This window comes from Hipposideros armiger, unplaced genomic scaffold (assembly GCF_001890085.2).
Source record: "Hipposideros armiger isolate ML-2016 unplaced genomic scaffold, ASM189008v1 scaffold_153, whole genome shotgun sequence".
Classification (NCBI taxonomy): Eukaryota; Metazoa; Chordata; class Mammalia; order Chiroptera; family Hipposideridae; genus Hipposideros; species Hipposideros armiger.
The window spans coordinates 1,085,551-1,104,603 of NW_017731503.1; the positions used below are offsets into that span (position 1 = coordinate 1,085,551).

Consider the following 19,053-nt stretch of genomic DNA (forward strand, 5'->3'; position numbering starts at 1 on the left):
GGTACTTGAAACTTCTCCTGGGACTGACAATGGGGGCAGAACCTTCCCTCCCCGGAGCAGGGAAAGAGGTATCCCTTTTCTGGACCTCTTCCACTCCACTGCCTGAGGGCTCTGATAACAACACTATTGAGGAAACCATTCTCTTACCCACCGACCCCCACTCCTGTCCTCTAGATTCCTGACCCCAACCCTGTCAGGGAAGTGAGGCCTAGGGAAGTACATTTGGAACACACTCCTCAGAGATTCTGGTGCTGGAGCTCAGGGATCTCAATTTGAGAATTAAGAAAAAAAAATTGGTTGAAAAAAACTGGTTGAAAATTTATTACGGACACCAGCAGCAGAGCTGAGATCAGAGGGCCTGCAGGACAGACCTCAGCGAGAGGGTATCCCTATCTCTGCTAAACACCCTCATCACCCATCAAGTTCACTAATTGCAGCAAAAGGTCTCCCAGGATTGCACCAAGTGCACATTTGTTTCTTCAACAGACAATTGTCTGGTCTCCTTCTAGCCTCATTTTTGACATTTTAGCTTTTGGATTATACGCCTAAATAGAGATTAAGAAGGCTTTTTGGTTGCTGTCCTGGGAATAGTGAAACGCCGGGAGTAAGTATATCAATGGTCCTGGGCAAGCACACTAGGATGTGTCCACGTGGAGACTGCTGAAGCACTGGCCCCAGGTGCGTCTCCCCATGTGGGCTTCACCTCCCACTTCCAGATCCCCTCCGACCCCTGCCAGCCTGGTTTGTGTTATCCCGCACTGCGCCCCCCTCCTCCCCACCGCCCCGCAAGTTCCCAGTCGGTTCCTCCCACTGCCTCCGCCCCCTCACATTCGGCATCCCGCGTCGACTTCGTCCCATATCTACTGTGCTTCCACCCCGCCGCCAGCCTCACTTCCCGCCCTCGCCTACATCAGGGCAGCCTCCCTCGCCACAGCGCTCCACCCGCGCGCGCTCCGCTCTCTCCAGCCGATGTTTCTCCTCGGCCCCTCCGCCCTAGCCTCCTTCGCTGCCCCCGCTCCCCGGACTTGGTAGGCTCCTTGCCCAGCGGTCGCCCCAGCCCACTGGTCCGTGAAAGCCCGGGCTCCCGGGTGACCCCGAGGCGCCGCACACCCCACTGCTGCCACGGCCAACACGGGTGCCATGCGCGTCCACCGCCGCTGCCGCGCCACGACCACTCGCCCGCCGCCCACCATGGCCCCACAGCAAACAGGTAGCAGGAAGCGGAAAGTGCCCGTCATCGAGGAGGCCGCCGAGAGCTCCTGGTTGCAGGAAGTGGCGCCGGCGGACGGCGAGGGCATGCTACTACCCAAAAAGCAGAAGCGGCAGGCAACGCGGCCTTCGCTGGTGCACTACCTGAAGGGCCGCGAGGTGGGCGCGCGGGGTTGCGCGGGGCTACCGAGCTTCGAGGGCGAGCTGCGCGGCTACGCGGTGCAGAAGCTGCCCGAGCTGCTGCGCGAACGGGAGCTGGTCCTAGGTCCCCTCAACAAGGTGTTTGCTTCGCAGTGGCTGAACGCCAGGCAGGTGGTGTGCGGCACCAAGTGCAACACGCTCTTCGTGGTGGACGTGCATTCGGGCCAGATCACGCGCAGCCGGACTGGCCCGGGCCCAGCCGAGCTGCGGCATCCACACCATTGAACTGAATCCCTCCAAGACGCTTCTGGCCACCGGCGGGCGAGAACCCCAACAGCCTGGCTGTCTACCAGCTACCCACCCTGGACCCCTTGTGCCTGGGTGACCGCCACGGCCATAAGGACTGGATCTTCGCCATCGCCTGGATGAGTGACACAGTGGCTGTGAGCGGTTCCCACGACGGCACCTTGGCGCTATGGAAGATGGATCCCGACATGTTTAGTGGCAGCATCGCCTGGCACAATGACGCGGGACTCCCGGTGTATGCCCACACCCGTCCAAGGGACGTGGAGACCATCCCTAGGGCGAGCACCAACCCCAGTAACCGCAAGGTGCGGGCCCTGGCCTTCAGTAGCAAGAACCAGGAGCTGGGAGCAGTGTCCCTAGATGGCTACTTCCACCTGTGGAAAGCCCGGAGCACCCTGTCCAGGCTGCTGTCCATCAGGCTGCCCTACTGCCGGGAGAACGTGTGCCTGACCTACTGCGATGAGTTGTCCCTGTATGCGGTGGGCTCCCAGTCCCACGTCTCCTTCCTGGATACGCGCCAGCGTCAGCAGAACATCCGGCCCCTGCGTTCCAGAGAGGGCGGCACTGGCGTGCGCTCCTTGAGCTTCTACCAGCACATCATCACGGTGGGCACCGGCCATGGCTCCCTGCTCTTCTATGACATCCGCGCCCAGAAGTTCCTGGATGAGAGGGCCGCGGCCAGCCTGGACTGCTCTCCTCTGGGTCCTGCAGGGAAGAAGCTCAAGCTCACCTGTGGCAGAGGCTGGCTCAACCACGATAACCTGTGGGGGAACTACTTAGGTGGCATGGACGAGTTCCCCAATGCGCTTTACACCCACTGCTACAAATGGCCTGAGATGAAGCTCTTCGTGGCTGGGGGACCTCTGCCTTCAGGCCTCCATGGGAACTACGCAGGCCTCTGGAGCTAAGAATGGCCACAGTGTTCTCCAAGTGCCCAGATTTTCCTTCTAGTGCCCTCTCACTCTTTTTCACGCTGTTTGTGCTTTTAACTCTGTGTGGTTTTTATTCTCTGGTTGGAAGGTGCCCAGCTTACCTGTGCTTAGTGTATTACTCTGAGACAGAAAAGGCAAAAGTGGTCTTTGGGCAATCAAAACTTGACTTTAACAATTTTCTGCACCTCTCACAACACCATCATCTTTTTTGCCTTCTCTTACAAAGATTTTTGACTAATCCTTAATTGTGTTCTCCTTTGAGTGATTCACATATGCTCTTTCTCTGTGCTGGTGCAGTTATGGTTCCCATTACAACTCAGTACTTTAGTTTTACCAGTATTTCAATAGTATGTTCAGATTTATTACACATTTCTGATGTGTTATTTTTGGAAAATGTGTGCTAAAAAGTGTCTTTTGAGCTGGTCTGAGGAACTATCCATCATATGACAGAGCCGGTTGATAGCTCTGCTCCAATTTGAAAATTCATTTCATGTTCTAGATTGCCACCATTTGGGCATGTTTCAGCTGGATGTTGGAAACTCAGTGTTTGTTGTTTGCATATTGTTAGTGCATAAAATACTTTAAATATATGTTCTTTTAGTCAAGAAATCTTACAATGGTGTTCATCCTGTTAACCACAACTTTTATTATTGAATAGAAATTAATCATCAATACCCCCAGGCCCTCATTCATCCTCTTTAAAGCTGCTATATTGTGGCCTGATTTCTTGGGTAGCATTTAAGCCACAGATTTTCAGAACTAATCAAAACTGTCCTATATATGGCAGGACAATCAGGGAGGTTCTTTCTGGGTAAATGTCTTTAAAGTTCACGTAACATTATCTAGGTAGTCCTTTACAGAAGAAGGTCAGCTGTTGTACTCAATGGAGGTGTTGTGGACAATATTTTTTATTGTGTACATAGATAATCATTTTATCTGGATTGAGTTTGTGATGTATTGCATAAAATATAAACATGTTCAGCATTTTAGCAATTAAATGCTAGGCTAAGGTTTTTGAATGCTTAAATATACATTTTATTTTTTCTTAATTGTCTGTCTAGAAATATATTTATCAAAATAAAAATCTTCTAGGAGAGAAACTAAAGCTGAAACATCAGCTATGCATACATTAAATTGTACATTTGTTTTTGAAAAGCAAACTGAAGCTACTAACATGGGTTAAAAGATTAATATCTTGACTACCTTACCTAAATATACTTGCTATAGGTTGGGACAGTTAGTTGTCTTGTGTTTTTAAGATGATTTAACAGTTTTTCATTTACACAAAAGTACATATGTTTACAACTACCTACTCACATATACTGTATATATTACTGTATATTTGTGTATGTGTATGTTACCTCCCATGTGAAGAAAGGCATAGGTGTATACCATTTAGATGCAGATATGTCTAATATTTTAAACTACAACTATCAAGATTTCTCACTTGGTCTTTATTTTTGTTTTGTTTTTGTATTTTAACTTAAGTAATACATGCACGTGATCAAGACAATTATACTTTATAAAAAGTATATAGGGAAAAGTAAGTCTCAAACCCCAGGATCCCTGATCTTCTTCTGTCCATAGATCACAAGCAATACATTAATGCATGTGAGACTATTTAGAGATAGACGGTACATATACAATTATATATGTATGTGTGTATGCAGTTGTTGTGAAAATGATAGCACATTCTGCACGTACCTGTGCCTTTTTATCACAAAATATTAGAGATTGTTTCTTCTCTAGATGTATGTCTACCTAATTCATCTTTTTTAAAAAAAGATTTTATTGGTGAATTGGGGAAGGGGAGCAGCCAAGTTATTGTACTTCAATCTTAGTTGTGGAGGGCCCAGCTAGCTCAGCTCCAAGTCCAGTCACCATCTGGCCACCCATTGGCAGCTCGCTGCCTGCCAGCTTAAGGAGCCATATTCAAACTTAGTTGCAGGTGGGCATAGACCACCGTCCCATGCAGGAGTCAATCTGGCAGCCTTGTTGTTAGGAACACATGTTCTCACCAGCTGAGCCATCCTGCCACCTGTTGGAAGCTCAGCAGCAGCTCAGCTCGGGCTCAGCTCACTGGCCCATGTGAGAATTAAACTGGTGACCCTGTTGCTCAGAGCTCGTGCTCTTAACCAAGTGAGCCACGCAGCTGGCCCCACCTAATTCATCTTAATTGTGTAGCAGTCCCCTGTGTCTTTGAAACATATGTTGTTTATTTGTTACATCTTTGATGAGCATTTATATTGGTTCTTATTTTATGTTACTATATACTATTCCATAGTGATTACTTAGGTGCATGCATTTTTGTGCACATGTGTAAATATGCCTGCAGAATAAATTCCTAGAAATGGAATCACTGGGTCAATTTTATATGTAATAGCCATTGCCAATTACCCTTCAAAGAGGCCCTACCGATTTAACCTCTCTGAAATAATGTATGCACACCTGCTTAACCACACCCTTGCCAACAGTATGTCATCAAATTCTGTGCTCTTTGCCAATCAGATATCCACTTGATGTTGAGCCTTTCTTTCTAAGCCCCTGTGACTGAGTTAATTAGATTTGTGGTCCAAGTACCAAGTAGGTTCTGAAACAAAGATCAAGAATACGAAGAAATGAGGGTAAGCAGTAAAAACACTGTCCAGTCAAATGCAGAGAACACCATGGTAAGAGACTCGCATATCTGGAGATGGATTACAAAGGACTGCATTCCTTAGATACTTAGCTAGACCTAGTGGACTTTCCTGGTTTTTTGCACCCCGGATTCCCTTGTATTCAATGCATCAGATGTCAGTGCAGAAAATCAAAGGAGATGATGAGAGACTGAACTAGGCTATTTGAGGTGAATGTGGAGAAGGAGGAAGTTACTAGAAAAATGAGGAGAAAATAAAATGTACAATCTGTATTTGGTAGTTCATGTGAAGGATGAAGAAAGCCAAATAATTTAGGTGAACTCTTAAGGTTCTGGCTTGAATGTAAATTAATAACAACAAATGAAGATAGGGAATATAAGCATAGAAGATACCTGTTGGGGGTGATCAACTAGACTGGGGACATGTTGAATTTGATGTACCTATGTGACATTAGGGGAACATGCCCAGTGAAGCACTGGCTGTATATCCCAGAATGCTGGGAAAGTGAGTGATCAGAAATGCCAGTAAATTCTCTTTTTAGGGGCAAGAGTAATAGAAAAGATTACTAAGGATCCTAAAAAGCAATAAAGAAAAACAGGGGTGAGAGATACAAAGTAGAAGAGGCTTATTTTACTTACCCAAATGCTGTGACCTCATCGACCTAAGACAACAAACTATTTCTTTAATATTAAGATACAATAATTATTGAGTCTCCACTTCAGTCACAAAGGGCAATTTTTCTCCCAGATATCCTACGTAAATATTTACCTAGGAAATTGTATCAGTCTGCTAATTAATCTTTTTCATTGGTCAAATATTGGTTCCTTCTTGGAGAATAAGAAGCCAAACCTTATCCACAAAGTAGGACTTCACAGTTAAGTGATTTCTGCACCACTTCGCCTGCTAGTCTGGGATGTTTCCAGCACTCCCAACAGCCTGCTGGCACCGATATTGCTGGCAGCATCAGAGGTGAAGTATCACCTCACCATCAGCTGCTACTGGCCCATGTTTGTGTTCCTGCCTCAATGCCACAGGTGCTGGTCTCTGCCAATTTCCCCAGGCTTCCAAAGGGCAAAGGAGGTGTTCAATGCAGGGTGCTCTTTTATTCAGCATCACAATCATGGAAGAACAAATACAAAGAATTAGAAATGGAAAATAAATAATCACAGGATCAGATTTATTAGGAGCCAAATGCAAAATCTGATTGAAAAAAATATAAGAAGATACAGATAACTAAAATCTTTCTAAGAATAAATAAGAAACCAGAACAGACCATTAACCCTAGAAAATTGTAAACGTTTTTAAATCTGCCCTGTCCTCCAAGAAAATCACAAACATGCAATCATAAACATATAATAAGCATATTAGGCCAGATGGTCTCACAAATCATTTCACATTATCAAGGAATATTTACTATTGAGTTGTTGAAGAACATAAAAAGTTTACTTTCTTCTATGAGGCCAACATAATATTAATGACAAACCTGACTAAAATTGCACACAATGAAAAGAGATCAGTTTTACATATATAGATAAATAAATATAACATACTTTAAAACACTGAATACAAACCATCAGTGTATTAAAAGGAAAGTATACTGTGGCTAAGTGATGCTAGTTCTTTGAATATAAAGAGTGCTCACTATTGAGAAATCTATTATTGCAATTTATCATATTAACAGGTCAAACAAGAAGACACACACTCATGTCAATAAATTCTAATAAATAAGAAAACCTTACTACAATTCTGATAAAATCCTTAGTAAGTATGAGGAAATAAGTTCTTTATATGGTCAGTGTGTGTGTGTGTGTGTGTGTGTGTGTGTGTGTGTGTGTGTGTGTGTTGTGTTTCATAACTGAAACCAGAATCCTCTTTAATGATACATTAAAGGAATTCCTATGAAAGTAAGGAACAAAACAAGGATTCTAAAAATTACCCCCAGTATTTAATATCATGAAAATTGTAGCTACAGCAAGTAGAAATGACAATAGAAGTTATAAATATGAGACTAGAGAAAGCAGTTATAATTATTGACAGATGATATGACTTAAAAAAATCCACAAGAGCCAGCTGAAAAATGTTAGAGACAATGACATAATTTAGTAAGATGTTTAGTTTTTAAATTAGTATGTAAAGAATCAGTATTTTTCTATTTTCACTTGTTTATTCATTCAGCAAATATTTTTTGAATGCTTATCATATAACAGGCACTTGTTATGTGCCTATACAGGAACTAGAGATACTATGCAAGCAAGCCATGCCCTAAAATGTCTTGTGGTTACTTGAGAATGAAAGAGATAATAAACAAAATAAACTAGTAAATGTGTAATATGTCAGATGGTCATGAACACTAATAAATAAAATAAATCAGAATAAAAAGAATAAGGAATAGGAATTCCAGGGGAGATTAAATTTATTTTATTAGTTTTTATTGAGATATAGTTGACATACAAAATTTCATTAGTTTCAGGTGTACAACATAATTATTTTATACACAGACACACACATGGTCGGACAATTAAGTTCACAAACTTGTTTCAATGATGTTGCAAACCTTTATGATGTCAGAGGGATTATTCATTATGAATTTGTACCAACTGGACAAACACTTAACCAAGTTTCCTATTTGGAAATGCTGAAAAGGCTGAGTGAAAAAGTTAGATGACCTGAACTTTACTCTAACAATTTATGGCTCCTGCATCACGACAGTGCACCAGCTCACACAGCACTGTCTTTGAGGGAGTTTTTAGCCAGTTAAAAAATAACTGTATTGGAACACCTTCCCTACTCACCTGATCTGGCCCCCAATGACTTTTTTCTTTACTGGAAGATAAAGGAAATATTGAAAGGAAGACATTTTGATGATATTCAGGACATCGAGGATAATACAATGACAGCTCTGATGGCCATTCCAGAAAATTAGTTCCAAAATTGCTTTGAAGGGTGTACTAGGCAATGGCATGGGTGCATAGCTTCCCAAGGGGAGTACTTCGAAGGTGCCATAGTGACATTCAGCAATGAGGTACATAGCACTTTTTCTAAGATGAGTTCATGAACTTAATTGTGTGTCCTTGTATGTATCACTTTGAGCACCTCTTATAATTGCAGAAGTCAAATGTAATTCCAATACACACACAACACACACACACACACACACACACACGGGGGATACCAAACAAATGTATACACATGACCTGTATTCATATTTTTTTATTTTTTATTATGAAATATGAAATTTTTTAGAATTAGTTTTAGCTGTACAACACAGTGCAATAGTTGCACGTTTCACCCCTCAAAGTGACAGCCCCCCTCCCCCAATCCACCGTCCCACTTCCCCCAATATCATACATATCTATTACAAATCCCTTGACTCCACGCCCACACTATACTCCATGTCCCGTGACAAAATCTATCTATCTATCTATCTATCTATCTATCTATCTATCTATCTATCTATATATATTCACTTATAGTTGACATACACAATATTATACAACATCAGCTTCAGGTGTACAGTGCAGTGATCAAGCCTCTTCACCATCCATGATGCAAGACATGTGACCACCTGACACCCCACAAAATATTTACAACAGTATTAATTATATTCCTCAAACTGTCTTTCATGTCCCTGTGGCAATATCGTAGTTATGTATTTATGCTGTCTAAGCCCTTCCCCTTCTCCCTCATCCCCAACCCCTCCGAACTAACAGCCATCAGTTGTTCCTCTGTATCTCTGAGACCACTTCTGTTTACTTTCCTCGTTCATTCAGTTTTTTAGATTCCACATATAAGTGAAATCATATGGTATTTCTCTTTCTCCGACTGACTTATTTCACTTAACATAATAGTCTCTAAGTCCAACCATATCGTCCCAAATGGTACGATTTCATTCTTCTTTATAGCAGAGTAATACTCCATTGTATAAATGTACCACAGCTTCTTAATCCAGTCATCTAGCAATGGGCATTTCGGTTGTTTCCAAGTCTTGGCTATTGTGAATAGCACTGCAATAAACATAGGAGTACATATGCTTTTTCGAATTAGTGTCTTGTGTTTCTCTGGATAGATACCCAAGAGTGGAATTGCTGGGTCATATGGTAGTTCCATTTCCAGTTTTTTGAGATATCTCCATACTGATTTCCATAATGGCTGCACAAATCTGCAGTCCCACCAACAGGGTACCAGGGTTCCCTTTTCTCCACAGCCTCGCCAGCACTTGTTGTAGTCAACACAATGTGTATTATATCCCCAAGACTTATTTATTTTATAACTGGAAGTGTGCACCTTTTGACCCACTTCATCACCAATTTTGCACAAAAACAAAAGGTTTAACTGTGTGTTTCTAACAGATAGTATAATAGGGAACTTTCTTCATATGTTATATATTTATGTAATATTTGAACAGTCTGTATTACATGCACTTCTTTAGTAAGCAGAAGGGAGTAAACAATGAATATGTATTTTAAAAGGCCTGGTTGGTGTGATGAGGAGAAGGCAATAATCAATGGTGATCAATGCAGCATGAAGCTAAAATAAGCTAAAAATGAGAAAAACTCATTTTTTATGTAATAGGGAAGTTCTTGGAGGCCTTTTGATAGAACAATTGCAGTAGTGACCAATTACATAATCTATAAGAAGGGATAAAGAATTCAGTATGTCTAAAAATTGATTATAGAGCCCTTTGACTCATTAACACCTGACAGGATTGTGGTTTTCTATTTCTTTCTGCCCAACTCCTCAAATCATTCAATTTTGGATGAGTTGTGTAAGAATTAGATAGGCAGTCTGCAACAGTGACTTCAAAATAGAGATCTAAATATTCCTGACTCACATGCAGAACAAAGAGAAGACAAGACACAGCACCTACAAATTTCAAAAATCCATGTTGTTTTTTAACCTTTGCTGATATATATGTATATATGCATATATACTAATATACACATGCTAATATATACTATACTAAATATATTATAATTATAATATATAAAATTCATAATCAGGAGTTAATTTGAATTACCTGTAACACTAGAGACTTCCAAATTTTTGCATACAGATTTTTCCCCCAAACCATCTCTGTTTATTATATGACAAAAGTTTTCATTTGTCTTAACACCTATATGTCCATTAATCTTGTCAAATCCCATATTCTCAACTATAATTATAATGGGGAGGTGAGCTTTAGCTTTGGTATAAACTAAGGTATAGTCTCAGTCATTGCTATAACACAAATCCATTCCCATTTGTGATAATAAGACCAGTCCTACATTATATTAATCTAAAAATGGGGCTTAGTTTTATTGTTTATAGGAGGAAAGGAAAAAAATAATCACTCAGAACTTTAAAAAGATATATTGAGTCTCTAGTCACAGAGAGGGAAACAAGATAATTCATGAAGTCTTTTATTCTGAATATTATAATTTGAGCACTCTTAATATATGGGAGAATATTTGCTGCACATACCTCTCTATTGTTATAAAGAAGACATTTGAAATCTAGACAGTTTTACTTATAAAGGTGTTATAATCAATGCATGAATCTTCAATTAAATATCATAAATATTTAGCATTGGAAATATAAAGCAAAACAGATATAATAACTAAATTTGCTTATTTATCTTGCTTTTCACTAGGTTTTATACAGTAATCAGCCATACTATTGACACACAACATAATAGCCACTTGATGTAGCTATAAATAGATGAGTCAATTCATTGAAAAAGAATTATTCAAATGAGTGATTTAGATTAATGTGGACAAAAAGAACTGAATAACAATAATAATTCCCCTCAACCAAGCCAGCTAGCTGTTTTGAATTTGGCAACCTGAGGCTATAATATTGCTCTGGAAAACCAAATAAATATTCCCTACAGAATAAGATAAAAGACTGAGATCATGGATTAAATTATTCTCTTTGTAAAAGGCAACTTCCAGCAAAGGAGCAGAGACATAGTAATAGGATCAGAACCTTCTGCTGAGAAAGCATGTTAGATAGAGACATATATTTGACCTTCAAGATCTCAGTATAATAATGATCCTTGTGTCACCTCTATATAAGTAGTGGCCAATAGTTCATATTCACCTGCAAAGGGATTTTATTACTGTGTCTGATTATTGGGGTCTCTATTTCTGTGTGAGTGTTCACATATATAAACACTTGCATCCAGACAGAGATAAACTATATTCAATGTAAGGAGTTCAAGGTAACATCTTATTAAAATCTTAAATATTCTTTTGTTATTTTATAACTCTCTGTGTGTAATTCACCCCATCTCAAAAATGAAAAACACAAGTCAAATTAATAGAACACTGCCGTCACTCGCAGCATCTGTTATTGTTGTATTTTTTCCAATTTGCTGGGCTGAGTGTTGAGTAATGGCACAACCATTCTTCGAGAATAAATATTTTTAAAATTTCAAAACTCAAAGCTATGTAATAATCAAGCCATCAATTTACCTCAATATTTTGAGTGCTGCTCAAATAATAGAAATTAGTTCTGGCATTGTAAATGCCAAACATCAAGGTACAAAGTGTATACTGCACATTAAGCAGGGCTTATGACAAATCGGGTGGGGGAAGTGACTACCTATTGGAATCTATAATACCCACTAAGCTTTTCTTAAGGTCATTTCATATATAGAAAGAGAAAATGGTAAACACATATGACAACTTGTTCATCACTTATTATTAACATGCACCTGCAGAATATATGGCCTAGAGTAGGATTAATGAATGACAAAATTCTGTAGGTCTATACAGACTATTAAAGGTCATATAGTATAACTCATTTTTAAGGGTCAAGATTAATCTTTTGAGCACTTCCAGTAAGATGGCAGAATAGACAGATGCTGTGACGACTATCTCCCAGGAGCACAACAAAATTACAACTAATTTATAAGATATTCAAACTCGGAAGTTCCCTGGACCCCAGATGAACAGAACTTCTAAACAAAGGACTTTAAAGGGAGGCCACATCAAGTCCGGTAGGAGGGCGGAGACGAGAGAGGGCGAACCCCATGAGGGACATCTCAGCAGTGGGGTGGCTTCTCCGGTTGGGGATGAGACCCTCCGGCCCCACACCACACTCACCACCCCAGAATTACATTGCCTGGAATTGGAAGTCTATGATAGCTGGAAGGAGAAAATTGTGAGGACTCTCTTTGCTCGGCTCAGTGAGGCTGGGGGCGGCTGGAGAAACAGTGGAGCCAGCAAACCGACTCGCTCGCTGGTGAGCACTCACCCGGTTCCTGGTGAAGGGAGTAGCTTTGTGAGTGGGGCCCAGGAGCCTCTGGAAAGGACTGAACTGAGTGCCCTTGGCACGGGAGCTGGAGGATTTGGGAACCATTGTTCCCCTGGTGTGGAGCTTGCACACGAGTAGTGCACAGGAGGCCGCCAGTTTTTCAGGGCTGGGCCCTCCCACAGAGGCTTAGGTCTGGGACTGCATTGGTCTGCTGGAATTGACATAGGAGTGTGTGTGTGTGTGTGCGTGCGTGCGCATGCGGCCTTGGATCCCCACCCTCCATACTGTTTGTGCTGCGTAGCCAGGGAAATGCCGGGCAAGCATGCTCTGACTACAACAGACTGCTTATTGAGACCCAGAAGTGTGCAACTCGCCTTAGGTCCCCGATTTCTGCACTGTGCATGCAGAGTTGTCTTGGTGGCAATTGGCTGTCGGGCTGATCGGCCTGATTTTTGAGCGGCTTATTGGGACAGCCTGAGACAGGGAGTTTTCCTGGGAGTGTAGGGCCGCGAGCTGTGGGCCTGCATGATTCAGCCAGGGCTTTCCAGGCGAGCTGGTGTGGGTTGGCTGCTGATGCAGGAGTGCATGCTGCTCTGACTTGGTGGGGGCCACTGATCACACCCTGTGGTTCCTTCGGGACCTGACCCGCCCACCTAGGGCTGTGTTGCCAGGGGCACCCTGAGCCCCTGGTCCCTAGCTCCTAACTCTGCAGGCCACAGAGGGTTTTTTGCAGCAGTAGACAGCCCGCAACAACTTGTGAGGATTTTTGGTGGTGAGCACAGTTCCATAGAACACAGCAACTAATTGTGGGAAGCTTAATTCAAGTCTAGAGGGAGGTCGGCCCATGACGTCCTGAGCCCATCCCCCCAGCAGATGGTGCTGAGTTGCCCAAAATCTCTCTATTGCTGAGCAAGTGGTCAGCAGTGCAGATTACAGCGGGAAGAGAGCCCATCCTTTTTTTTCTTCTCTTTTTACTTTTTTCCCCCGTTTTCTCTTTTTTCTTTTCTGTTTTACTTTTTTCTTTTTTCTTTGTAGGTGATCTAATACATCAAAGCAATCAGAGTGACAGCCAGAATGAAGAAACAAACATGTTCCAAGTAAAAGATCGGAAGAAATCTCAAGAAATGCATCTAAATGAAACAGAGGTATCCAACCTTTCAGAGACAGACCTTAGAACACCGATGATAAGAATGTTTCAGGAACTTAAGGACGACATAAAGAAGGATACATAAATCATAAAAAACAACCAGGTAGAACTAAAGAATACAATAACTGAAATGAAGAACACACTCGAAGGAATCACTAGTAGATTACATGAAGCAGAGGATGGGATCAGTGATTTAGAAGAGAAAATAGCAGAAATCACCCAGTTGGAACAACAAAAAGAAAAACGAATAAAAACCAATGAAAATAGTTTAAGAGATCTGTGGGACAACATCAAGCGCAACAACATTCCCATCATAGGAATACCACAAGGAGAAGAGAAGAAGTAAGGGATCGAGAATGTATCTGAAGAAATAATGACTGAGAACTTCCCTACCCTGATAAAGGAAATCGACATACAAGCCCAGGAAGAGCAGAGAGTTCAAAACAAGCTTAACCCAAAGAGGTCCACACCAAGACACATCATAGTAAAAATGGCAAAGGTTAAAGACAAAGACAGGATCCTAAAAGCAGCAAGAGAAAGAGAGCAGGTTACATACAAAGGAACTCCTATAATACTAACAACTGACTTTTCCACACAAACTCTGTAGGCAAGAAGGGAGTGGAAGGAAATATTCAAAGTGACGCAAAAGAAAGGCCTACAACCCAGATTGCTCTACCCAGCATGGCTATCACTTAAAATTGAAGGAGAGATAAAGAGCTTCTCAGAAGAGAATAAACTTAAGGAATTCATTACCACCAAGCCAGCACTGCAGGAAATGCTAAAAAGGCTCTTTCAAAAGAAGAAAGGGGAAAACAAACTAACAAGGAAGATCAGAAATACAAATAACAAAATGGCAATAAATATGCACCTATGAATAATCACTTTAAAGGTGAACGGATTAAATGCTCCCATCAAAAGACGTAGAGTGGCTGAGTGGATAAGAAAACAGGGTTCATGCATATGCTGTTTACAATTGACTAACCTCAGATCAAAAGACACACACAGACTGAGAGTAAAGGGATGCAATAAGATATTTCATGCAACTGGAAATGAGAAAAAAGCGGAAGTAGCAATATTTATTTCAGACAAAATAGACTTTAAAATGAAGGCTACAATAAAAGACAAAGAAGGACACTACATAATAATAAAAGGATCAATTCAACAAGAGGACATAACCCTAATAAACGTCTATGCACCCAACATAGGAGCTCCTAAATATATAAAACAGATTTTGACAGACATAAAGACAGAGATCAACAGCAATACTATTGTAGTAGGGGACTTCAACACTCCGTTGTCACCAATGGACAGATCCTCCAGACAGAAAATCAACATGGAAACAGTGGCCTTAAATGACACTTGAGACCAGCTGGATTTAATTGATATTTTTAGAGCATTTCACGCTAAAGCAACAGAATATATATTCCTGTCAAGTGCACATGGAACATTTTCCAAGATAGACCACATGTTAGGACACAAAACCAGTCTCAATAAATTTAAGATTGAAATCATATCAAGGATCTTCTCTGACCACAATGTTATAAAACTAGAAATCAATTATAAAAAGAAACCTAGAAAGCACACAAACACGTGGAGGCTGAATAACATGCTACTAAATACCGACTGGGTCAAAAGTGAGATTAAGGAAGAAATCAAAAGTGATCTCAAGACTAATGAGAATGAAAACACAACAACTCAAAATCTATGGGATGCAGCAAAGGCAGCCCTAAGAGGAAAACTGATAGCATTACAGGCCTATGTAAAGAAGGAAGAACAATCTCATATCAACAGACTATCTTTACACCTAAGGGAACTGCAGAACGAACAGCAAAACAAGCCCAAAGGGAGTACAAGGAAGGAAATAATAAAGACCAGAGCAGAAATAAATGAAATAGAGACCAAAAAAACACTACAAAAGATCAATGAAACCAAGAGCTGGTTTTTTTGAAAAGATAAACAAAATCGACAAACCCGTAGTCAGACTCACCAAGAAAAAGAGATAGACAACCCAAATTAATAAAATCAGAAATGAAAAAGGGGACGTGACAACAGTTGCCACAGAAGTACAGGAAATTGTAAGAAAATACTATGAGCAGCTATATGTCAACAAAGTTGACAATCTGGAAGGAATGGATAAATTTATAGAAGCTTGCAGTCTACCAAGTCTATACCAAAAAGAAACCGAAACTCTGAACAGACAGATTACTACCAAAGAAATTGAGTCAGTCATCAACAAGCTTCCAACAAACAAAAGTCCTGGACCAGATGGCTTCACAGGCGAATTTTACAAAACATTCAAAAAAGAATTAATACTTATTCTCCTCAAACTATTCCAAAAAATATAGAAGGAAGGAGGGCTCCCAAGCACATTTTATGAGGCCACTATTACTCTGATCCCAAAGTCAGACAAATATGTTACAAAAAAAGAAAACTACTGGCCGATATCCCTAATGAACACAGATGCAAAAATCCTCAACAGAATACTAGCAAAACGAATTCAGTGTCACATTAAAAAGATCATACACCACGATCAAGTGGGATTCATTCCTGGTATGCAAGGTTGGTTCAATATCCGCAAATCAATTAATGAAATACATCACATTGACAAAATGAAAAATAAAAATCATACGATCATATCAATTGATGCAGAAAAAGCATTTGACAAAATCCAGCAGCCATTTATGATAAAAACTCCTAGCAACGTGGGAATAGTGGGATCATATCTCAACATAGTAAAGGACATATATGATAAGCACACAGTAAGCATCGTACTCAATAGGGAAAGGCTAAAAGCTTTCCCCTTAAAATCAGGAACAAGACAAGGCTGCCCACTTTCTTCACTTCTGTTCAACATAGTTCTGGAATTTCTGGCTACAGCAATCAGACAAGAAATTGAAATAAAAGGCATCCAAATTGGAAAAGAGGAAGTAAAATTGTCATTATATGCAGATGACATGATACTATATAGAGAGAATCCCAAAGACTCAATCACAAAACTGTTAGAACTCATAAATGAATGTAGTAGGGTAGCACGATACAAAATTAACATTCAGAAATCAGTTGCATTTGTATACACCAATAATAATCTATCAGAAGAAGAAAACAGGAAATCAATCTCATTTACAATTGCTTCAGAAACAATAAAAATACCTAGGTATAAATTTAACCAAAGAAGTAAAAGAACTGTACTCAGAAAATTATAAGACGTTGTAGAGAGAAATCAAAGAAGATACAAATAAATGGAAATACATACCATGTTCATGGATAGGAAAGATTAATATAGTTAAAATATCAATACTACCTAAGGCAATATATAAATTCAATGCAATTCCTATCAAACTACCAAGAACATGTTTCTCAGAAATATGGAGCCATAAAAGACCCCGAATAGCCATAGCATCCTTGAGAATTAAGAACAAAGTGGGAGATATCACGCTACCTGACATCAAATCATACTACAAGTCTATAGTAATCAAAACAGTATGGTGCTGGCATAAAAACAGACACATAGATCAATGGAACAGAATACAGAACCCAGAAATAAACCCATCCATATACGGTCATTTAATCTATGACATTGGAAGCAAGAATTTACAGTGGAGTAAAGATAGTCTATTTAATAAGTGGTGGTGGGAAAATTGGACTGACTCATGCAAAAAAATGAAAGTGTACCACCTACTTACACCATATAAAAAGAACAAATTCAAAATGGATTAAAGACTTAAATGTAAGACTTGAAACCATAAAACTCCTAGAAGAAAAAATAGGGAGTAAATTTGCAGACATCAGCCTCAGTAATATTTTTACTGTGATAACCCCTCGGGCAAGGGAAATAAAAGAACAAATTAACATATGGGATTACATCAAACTTAAAAGTTTTTTTCACAGCAAAGGAAATCATCAAGAAAACAAAATGGCAGCCCACTGAATGGGAGAACATATTTTCCAATGATATATCTGATAAGGGGTTAATATCCCCAATTTATAAAACACTCATTCAACTCAACACCAAAAAAACCAACCCAATTAAAAAATGGGCAGAGGATATGAAAAGGCATTTCTCTAAAAAGGACATACAGATGGCCAACAGGCATATGAAAAAATGTTCAACCTCACTAATCATTACGGAAATGCAAATAAAAACTACAATGAGATACCACTTCACTCCAGTCAGAATGGCTATCATCAATAAATCAACAAACAACAAGTGCTGGCGAGGCTGTGGAGAAAAGGGAACCCTGCTCCACTGTTGGTGGGACTGCAGATTGGTGCAGCCATTATGGAAATCAGTATGGAGATATCTCAAAAAACTGGAAATGGAACTACCATATGACCCAGCAATTCCACTCTTGGGTATCTATCCAGAGAAACCCAAGACGCTAATTCAAAAAAATATTTGTACCCCTATGTTTATTGCAGCACTATTCACAATAGCCAAGACTTGGAAACAACCGAAATGCCCATTGGCAGATGACTGGATTAAGAAGCTGTGGTATATTTATACAATGGAGTATTACTCTGCTATAAAGAAGAATGAAATCGTACCATTTGGGACGATATGGTTGGACTTAGAGACTATTACGTTAAATGAAATAAGTCAATCGGAGAATGACAAATACCATATGATTTCACTTATATGTGGAATTTAAAAAACTGAATGGGTGAGGAAAGTGAACAGAGGCGGTCTCAGAGATGTGGGGGTGCAGCTGATGGCTGTTGGTTGGGGGTGTGGGGATGAGGAAGAGAGGGAGGGGACTGGACAGCATAATATGTAGCTGCAGTGTTGCCATGGGGACATGGGGGACAGTTCAAGGAATGTAATTGATAATGTTGTGAATATTTTGTAGGGTGGCAGGTGGTCACATGTCTTGCATCATGGATGGGGAAGAGGCTTGATCACTGCACTGTACACCTGAAGCTGAAGTTGTATAATATTGTATGTCAACTATAACTGAATATATATATTGTCATGGGACGTGGAGTATAGTGTGGGAGTGGAGTCAAGGGATTTGTAATAGATATGTATGATATTGGGGGGAAATGGAGCAGCGGTTTGAGGGAGAGGGGTTGTCACTTCGAGGGGTAAAAAGTATAACTATTGCACTGTTTTATAGCTGAAACTAATTGTAAAAAATGGGTATTTCATAATAAAAATAATTTTAAAAATATTTTTCTTTTTTTTTAGCTGATCCAGCCTACCACCTGTTGGCAGCTCAGCAGCAGCTCAGCCTGAGCCAGGCATCGAACTGCTGTTGGTGAAGCTCAAACTCTTGAGTGAGCTCTTAACCAACTGAGCCACTCCACTGGCCCGGGTCAAAATTCTTTTTTTTTTTTTAAGATTTTTATTGGGGAATTGGGGAAGGGGAAGAGACAAGTTGCTGTCAGTTTGTTCCTCAGTCTAGTTGTGGGGACGTTGCCTCACTGGCCCAAGTTGGCACAATCATTG

At 40.5% G+C, this 19,053-nt stretch overlaps 1 protein-coding gene across 1 annotated transcript; it reads left to right on the forward strand.

The window, feature by feature from the left end:
• Positions 1–1,191: 1,191 nt before the first annotated feature.
• DCAF12L2 (DDB1 and CUL4 associated factor 12 like 2) lies at positions 1,192–2,564 on the forward strand. Its single transcript, XM_019651164.1, is given in 3 exon segments — positions 1,192–1,586; positions 1,588–1,669; positions 1,671–2,564. Coding segments are annotated over 3 exon segments (1,371 nt in total).
• Positions 2,565–19,053: the final 16,489 nt, after the last annotated feature.